Here is an 8,700-nt window from a genome sequence, read left to right on the forward strand (position 1 = left end):
CCCCACTTTAGATAATACACAACAGGTGCTGGTTAGAGGTGGGCAGCAGGGGACCCAGTGGTCTTTTACCACGTTCAACTTTAGTATGCAAAAGCTGCAGGACCTTGGGCTGCAGTTCAGTGATGGAGCACATGTTTGTGCACAGAAGGTCCCGGGCCTCTCCAGTGGAAAAGGACCCCAGCTAGCATGTCTGGGAAAGACCCCAGCCTGGACCCTGGTCATTGCTGGTCAGAGTAGTACTGCTGGTCAGAGTAGTACTGAGCTAGACGGCCCAATGGTGATGACAGCACCATCTGCTTTTCTAAGCAAAGCATCGCCAACCACAATCCTCATCCCCCTTTATGCAGGATTCCCTCTGACTGCACAGTATCGAGTTCCCACATTATCCCTAGATAGTGATGGGGAGGCTCTATTAGCTGCAGGGGGTAGGCTTTCAGTGGTGGTGACCATTTTTGAGAGAGGTAATAGAGCAGGGAAGTCAGAGGTACACTCGGAAACTCCAAAACTATCAGCAAAAGGGAGTCAACCACAAACCCACCCACCACGGACAGTCAGCATTTAAACATTAGGGCTCTTATACTTTTAGCACAGTAACTGGTCACGCCCCAAGTGCTGGAGTGAGAAAAGCTGCACTCCTGCTGGAATGGCTCCCTCTACAGTAACTCAACAAGACCAGCAGCCCTAGTGTGGAAAGGCTGGCTATCCCCATGCAATACCAAACCAACACACACACTTGTCTGGAGCAGGGAGCAAGGCCATGTTTTTATTCAGCAGGCTTCTCCCCAACAGAAGGCCACTGTGCTCTGCACATAAATAGGAGGTGAAGGACAAGCCTTGCATTCCTAGGAGGCCCAGAGCCTCTGCAGTGAGGACTCTTTGGAAGTTGTTCTTCTCTGCTCCCAATCGTGTTCCACCAGTATCTCCCTCAACAGTATCGGTGTCTCCTCCGCAGGAGGTGGGTGGTGGTTGTCTGTAGAAAACCAGACCAACGATGATGCTCTTAAGCTACATGGGACACAGGACAGACAGGAAGAGGACCCTTCACCTTTGTACTTCTCAGTGAAAGAATGACAGAGCCATCACCCTAGAAGCCTCCAGTGGCAGCTTCCTCCACCATAATAGCCATCATTTTCACTGGACATTTGATCTTGATGATGGCTGTCTCTTGTTGTCTTCTGGACCCCTCAATACCAACTGTTCCTTCCTTGGTCAGCTACAAACTCTGCATGGTTTTACCACGCTACTTGGAGGAACATGCGTGCTCACCTTTCCCTGGGCTGCAAAAGCTCCTAATTACATCAGAAAACACCCCCAAAAAGCCAAAAATGGCAACTCTCCTTTGGAAAGAATCTAAAGGCATGAGCTGCATCCAAACAGTGTGGTGGCCTGGTTTAGACAGACTTCTGCCCATGGAGTACCAGGTCCAGTCCCTGATGGCGGACAATTCTTGGACAGAGCAATGAGCTTCCTCGGTGATCTGCTACAGCTCCAGGCATGTTACATGTCCATGGCTTCCTGCTCCACAGTTTTCTCCTCTGGCTGCACATACTTTTCCTGGACTGCAAGAGTGCTAGTTAGTTGAGAATTAAGGAGAAAGAAGCAGCAAGAAGGGTTGATGCTGAGAGCACTCTGGATGCGAGAGAGATGGACTGACCCATCGGTTAGCCCAGTGGGTTCTGAGACTTGGGTCTGCGGGCAGATTTGGTCATCTGGGTCTCCATGTGATCTGACACTTACTGTCACCATCAGCACTCCCTGCAACAAGGATTCCCAGATATTGTTGACGACAGCTCTCATCATCCCCAGCCAAAGACAACTGCAGTTGGGGATTATGGTCAACAAAAATATAGGAATCTCTGTAATGGAGAACACTAGCAGAAGCTGGCCAGGAGCACTTCTCAGTCTCCTTTGGTGGTTATTTGTAGCTCTGTCCAGGCATTATAAGAGGCAAGGCTGCTGTATTTGTGGACAGCATCCCCAAGAGGGTGCTCGGGAGCCCTGGCCCTGCCCAGCATGCTCACAAGCTGCACCCCACATGATGCTCTGTAGAGGCAAATGCTGTACTTGTGGACAGATGCTTCCCCTGATCAAGTGGGGCTTCTAGGCATGGGGGCAGGACTTCAGAGCACACTCTTGGGGACTCTGTATGTAAATACATAGGAATACAGGAAGCTGCCTCATATCAAGCCAGACCACTGGTCCATCTAGCTCAGTATTGTCTACACCGACTGGCAGTGGCTCTGCAAGGCAAATGTCTTTCCCAGCCTTACATGGAGATGCTGCCAGGGAGTAAACCTGGGATCTCCTGCATGCACGTAGATGCTAACCCGAACCCTTCTTAGCAAAGGGGACAATTCATGCCTGTTACCCCAAGACCACGGCTCTCCTCTCCTCTGCTCCCCTGCTTCTTAGAATGCCTGATCAAGGCTGGTGTGCCCGGAATAAAGAGCCAGCCTCTGGAAGAAGTCAAGGTAGGGAGAGATCAAAAGGGATACGATGCGAAGTGGAAGTCTGCTCCCATGGCTGCAGACATCAGGGCTTCGAGGCTTCTGCGCTCCACGTCTCCAAAGGAGTAGCCGTTGGCTTTGTCCACGGCCTGCATCACCCGCTGCATGCTCTCCTTGTCCTGGGCAGAGGAACAGTTAGAGACATCAGGGGCTAAACTTTGTCTGTCTCCCAGGTCCTCCTGCTATCCATTGGGCTGATTCACACATGAACACACTCCATCACTTGAGAACCAACTCCACCGAAAAAGCACTTGGCCATGGCTGGAGATGGTGGGAGTTGGCCTACTCCAGCTGTAGGCAGATCCTCTTTCCCAAACTTCCCATACTTCAATGCTTAGAATCCCAACTTAAAAAAAAAAAAAAGCCTGGTTCAACATCTAGTGCTAGCAACTTCCCCACCTTTGGGGCGGGCTCAAAACTTATTGAGTCCTATTCTAGTGCCAAGCATTGCTTCACCACAGGTCTATATCACCTGAGGCTTCCTTGTATTAGACCTGCTGTCTTAGACTTGTATCAGACTTGTATTAGACCTGCTGCCTGTTAATTTCAGCACTGTTAATTTCTACATTGTTTAGATGTTTTCTACCAGGAAGCTGCTACCTTCTCCGATAGCTCTTCCCCACTCTATCGAAAACATTTTCCAGTTGCCCTTCAATCAAGGATTCCCTGGGCAGCGTGCAATAAAAGAACAGGACAAAATAAAAATAAAAGGATCAAGGCAGCAATTAAAATTCTGATTGACTAATGGACAGGCAAAAGTCATTGGCTGACATCCAGACCAAACTACTCAATTTAGCTACTTGGGAGATACTCTGAACTACTTAATTTCAATTGAACTATTCAGGAGTAACTGAGTCTGGATGTCAGTCACTGTGTTTAAGTTAAAACACACACACACACACACACACATACACACACACACACACACACACACACACACACACCTCTGATGTTAAGAGAACTGAACAGCCCAAGAAAACAAAAAATATTTGCATGGAGCCAGAAGGTTAGATGTATATGCACAAAGCAAGCACCTCTACGGGTGAAAATTTGGGCCCCCAGATGCTGTTGGACTATAACTCCCATCATCCCCAGCCACAATGGTCAAAGGCTGGGTCACACTGGATGTGTGTTCCCCTTCTGTCAACTCATCATTTTTCACCGACTAGGCTGCTTTACCTGGACGTTGAGAGGAATGAAGGAGACCAAGCCGTAGTCTTCAATCACTTCCACAAGCTTCTTGTTCAGGCGACGATAGTTTTTGAAGAAAGGATCCGAAGCCAGGTGATCTACCAGGTAAGACAGATCCAAAACCTCTGTGTAATAATCTAGATTGAAGGCTGCAAGGGAAGTGAAGAGAAAAACCTTCAGGGCCCTTTTGATGTGGCTGCATTTCTAAAAGACATGTCAAATCAAACAGGGAGCAATGAAAATGTTTTCCTGCCAGGTCTTACAGGTACATGATAAGCATAAATTCGGCAGCTGAACCTATTTCCAGCATGAATGTTTGCCTATTATGCAGTTCTTAAAGGCCAGAGAAACAGTGGGCAGATTGGAGTCTAGTCATATAGGAAGCTGCCATATACTGAGTCAGACCATTGGTCCATCCAGCTTAGTACTGTCTACACTGACTGGCAGCAGCTTTCTGGGGTTTCAGGCAGGCCTACTTGGAGATGCCAGCGAGTGAACCTGGGACCTTCTGCATGCAAGTGTGCAGATGCTCTCTCACTGGGCTATGGCCCCATCCACAAGAGGAACATCTTACAACACTCACATGCAGTCACCCATCCAAATGCAAACCAAGGCTGAACCTGCTTAATTCATTCATTCATTCATTCGATTTCTATACCACCCTTCAAAAAATGGCTCAGGGCGGTTTACACAGAGAAATAACAAATAAATAAGATGGATCCCTGTCCCCAAAGGGCTCACAATCTAAAAAGAAATAGAAGATAGACACCAGCAACAGTCACTGGAAGTACTGTGCTGGGGGTGGATAGGGCCTGTTACTCTCCCCCTGCTAAATAAAGAGAATCACCACGTTAAAAAGGTGCCTCTTTGCCCAGTTAGCAAAGGGAACGCTTCAAGCTCGCTACCACAAGACCAGCTCTCCACCAAGATTTCCTCTCACTGCTACTTCGTAAGAGGCTCCCCTCATCTGCTCTACAGCCATTTGATCAACTTCCTGCCTGCAGCTCTCACCCAATTTTCCGAACTGTTCGATCAGGTCCATTTTGGAGAGGATGTTCACGTGCGGCAACTCCACATGCAGCATGGTGGAGAGGGAGGTGCACAGGACTGAGATGAACTTGCCAGGGTCTGTGCAGTAATGAGAATCCACTAAGTGCACAGCAGCCAGCTGCAAAAAAGCAAACAAGAATCAGAGAGTGGGGTAGAGGAAAGAGTGAGAATTAGTGCTCCCAAGTCCAGGACATCCCAACCGGGTAACATGGGAAAACATCAGAGCAGTCAGGACATCCTCCAGTTCTTTGTATCAGTCTTTCCTCTTAGTTAATCTCTGTCTAGAGCAGGGATTCTCAACGTTGGGTTCCCAGATGTTATTGGACTTCAGCTCCCATAATCCCCAGCCCCAGTGGCCTTTGCTTGGGGATTATGGGAGTTGAAGTCCAATAACATCTGGGGACCCAACGTTGAGAATCCCTGATCTAGAGCAGGGGGGTTCTCACATTGGCTCCTCAGATGTTGTTGGGCTACAATTCCCACCACCCCCAGCCACAATGGCCAAAGGCAAGTGATGATGGGAGTTGTAGTCCAACAACATCTGAGGAGCTAAGGCTAAGAACCCCTATTCTAGAGCTAAGAGGATTTCCACAAGCCACCCACAATTAGTTTTTCCAGGCTGGGACATCCTGGTCTCCACAGCAAATATGGGTCTATCCCAAATAATAAATGGCCTATATATTGCAGGTTGCACAAAATGTGACTTGTTAATTTATCTATCTATCGTATTTTTTATACCGCCTGATATGTACATCTCTAGGTGGTGTACAAAACTTAACACAATATAAAAAGAGTAGACAGTCAAAATTCCACAAAACACAATAAAAACAATCTCATAAAAACAAGTTATCAAAATTGATTCCAGTTAAAAGGCTGCAAAAACAGGTGCATCTTTAGGCTCTTCCTAAAAGCAATCAGAGAAGGAGATGCTCCTATTTCAACATAGGGCATATCCCAAAGCCCTGGGGCAGCTACAGAGAAAGCTTGGTCCCGAGTTGCCACCAAATGAGCCAGCGGCAACCATAACCAGACCTCCCCAGAAGAACGTAATAGGTGATTGGGGTGTTATGGTTGGATCACTGCCCTCTTTATGAAGCATTTTGAACATGTTAACACAGTGGTCTGATTCATACACTTGTTCAAATCTAGGCTTAATATGGGTTACCAACATTCACGTGGTTGTGTGAACTCATGCCAAGGCAGGAACCTGATTTATCTTGGGCCAGAAACCAGTTTTCTGTGAGTTCACACTATCACCCACACAAATTGGTAACCCACATTAAGCCTAGATTCAAATGACTGTGTGGACTAGGCCTCTCTGTATTATTACACCCCTCAACAAGATGGCAGCTCAGTAACAATGGCCCACCCTTGAAGACTCATATTGCTCTCTGCATTTTAAAACTGCCCAGGGGTTTTCACCAAGGACCTGGACAACTACTCTGCAAGACTTTGCTGAACTTGGTCAACAGAATATTAACAAAGACCATGAACACACAGGCACCTGGGTAACCTCTCTCCTCACCTTACCAAATGCAGGTGTTCCCTTGCCCCCAGTGTACGGGAGAAGTGAGTGGGATGAAAGAGCCCAGATGACAGGAGTGCTGGTGGCACTCGGGGCAACAAAGCCAATTGTGGCTCAGAACATCTCTGTGACGATGTTTGCCACCTATTTACAGATGAAATGGCTGGATTGAGGGCTGCCAGTTTAGACCCAGAATCAGCACTTGGGCTAGCAGAAGCTCAGTATTACCCTCTTTGTTTGGATCACATAAACTGTGGCTGAGGATGATGGGGCAACAGCTGTAGAGCCAAGGTGCCTACCCTGATCTAACAGGTGAATGGATCTGATTTTTGTGCCCCACCTTACCCTGAAATTCCACTTGGCAAGTTTGGCAAAAATGTTTCTCAGTGAACTATGGTGAGTGCAAAGTTCCACTTGTCCTGGACAGTCAAACAAGAAATAATGCCCCTTGAATTGGGCCAGTTTCTCCTGCAGCCAATCACAGTTGGCTTCCAGATACTCCATGCAATAGATCAAACCACCATTCGGTCCTAGCTTCAAGTTCTCCATGACATCAGCCAGAGTGATCAGTTCTGAGATATCGACAGCACACTGGTAGGGAATCCCTTCGTTGGCTGGGTCTAGATTCACCACAGCTACTTTGCGCCCAATTGCAGAAAGGAATTCCTGCATGCCAAGACAATAAGTTGTTTTCCCTGAGCCAGGAGGCCCAATCACCGCCTGACCAAAGGCCAGCGAAGCCTCCTTGGGGTTTTTTGACATGATGTGTTTCTTTTTCTTCCTATAAAAAGATAAAGAAAAAACAAGAGCTGTATATATGGGCCATTCTTCACACACTACTCAGAGGTACACACGCCATCAAGCGTACGTTTACCAGGCCACTTCAGCCAATCCTGGCCACCTGGTGAGCACACCTGTATGATACACAGGTTTGCTGCATTCACACTTTAGAAGTACATTTTTAAAATGGAATAGGAGATAATCATGTTGATAAGCAAACTTTTTTTTTTAAAAGGAGGACAAGCATGAGCAGCTACCAACTCCATCATCACTAAACAATTTGTAAAATGAATGTAGCATTGGTTACCATATATTGCTTCTTGATTTTGGTGGAAGAGCTCCCCATTTCTGAAGCTACCATTTTGTTTTGCTTCTGGGGGCTTTCTGGCAGGGGGAGGGTAACACATAATTTGAACAAACTGCTAGGGCTAAACAAAAAACAAAGGCAAGAGCACTTTGCAGTTCTGTGGGGCTAGGGTGTGCTTGCAGGGGAGCGGGTCCAGGATCCTACAAAAACTATCCAGATAGGCACAGGGAGTGAAAAAAGGGACACTCTTTTAAGCCAGTTTAACCCCTACTAACTGATCAAAGCGGCATGTTTTAAAGTGGTGAAGTGTGACATCAAGTCACTTTCTACTCCTGGCACCCACAAAGCCCTGTGGTTGTCTTTGGTAGAATACAGGAGGGGTTTACCATTGCCATCTCCACCGCAATATGAGATGATGCCTTTCAACATCTTCCTATATTGCTGCTGCCTGATATAGGTGTTTCCCATAGTCTGCGAAATATACCAGCGGGGATTCAAACCGGCAACCTCTGGCTTGCTAGTCAGGTCATTTAGTGGTACTTCTCTTATATTTAGCAAGGGAGAGTAACGGTCCTCTTTGAACCCAGCATAGCGTCCTCCATGGCTGTTGTTCGTATTAGCATGTTAAAGACTTAGCAGATTTCGCCCCCCAAGACAAAAAACTATCTTCAGCCCTAAACAAACCCCCTGGGCTTCCATTAAATAAACTGAAGAAATAACACACACAGTAAGGGGAGAGCAAGAAAAAACAGGGGTTAACTAGAAGCAAGAGCAAACGCATATGCAGCTCACCTCTCAAACAGCGGCAAACCGGACCCTTTTCGCGAGCACATCTCTTTCTGATATAGACAGAAAAAGACTAGAGTAAGTGACACACTAAGCCGAAACTTCCGTTAACTGAAAGCCGCCATTCTCGAGGATTCTTACATAAAGGCTTCGCTCTACTCCTTGGTATCTCTATAGTTAGAACCCTCATTACCTTTGGAATTAAGAGCAGAAACCCTCTTGAGCTTCAGAAGTACTGAAGCGTTCATAAGTACTGCTAGCGTGCTTCACTCTAGCCTTTTCTATTTTTATGCCCTCTGATCCGAATTTTTATGTTTATGGTCGCGTCCTGCTCAGGACGCTTTATCCGCTGTGGTACTGTCTCCATTTCAGTCCGGGTGGGAAAGGCAGGCATGAACTACAAGGGTTCCGAACAAACTGAGACCACTAGGAATGCTGCTGTTGCGAACTAAGCAGCAGGCGTCCACTACAGGGTAAAAGCTACAGTGATGTGGTGTGTTTTGTGCGCCCTCTGGAGTTTCACTCGAGGCACAAATGACCAGGCTCAAACTACC

The 8,700-nt window shown here is 47.1% G+C and overlaps 1 protein-coding gene across 1 annotated transcript; it reads right to left on the minus strand.

Moving 5' to 3' along the window:
* Window positions 1-733: 733 nt before the first annotated feature.
* On the minus strand, window positions 734-8,460 carry GPN2 (GPN-loop GTPase 2). The gene is made up of 6 exons (XM_053268881.1): window positions 8,153-8,460; window positions 6,619-7,054; window positions 4,710-4,866; window positions 3,687-3,847; window positions 2,496-2,626; window positions 734-1,570 (listed from the first exon to the last, which is right to left on the minus strand). The coding sequence occupies exons 1-6, from the start codon at window positions 8,191-8,193 to the stop codon at window positions 1,498-1,500; spliced, it is 999 nt and encodes a 332-aa protein (XP_053124856.1). The 5' UTR covers window positions 8,194-8,460; the 3' UTR covers window positions 734-1,497.
* Window positions 8,461-8,700: the final 240 nt, after the last annotated feature.

Source organism: Hemicordylus capensis, chromosome 7, assembly GCF_027244095.1.
Source record: "Hemicordylus capensis ecotype Gifberg chromosome 7, rHemCap1.1.pri, whole genome shotgun sequence".
In the NCBI taxonomy this organism is placed as follows: Eukaryota; Metazoa; Chordata; class Lepidosauria; order Squamata; family Cordylidae; genus Hemicordylus; species Hemicordylus capensis.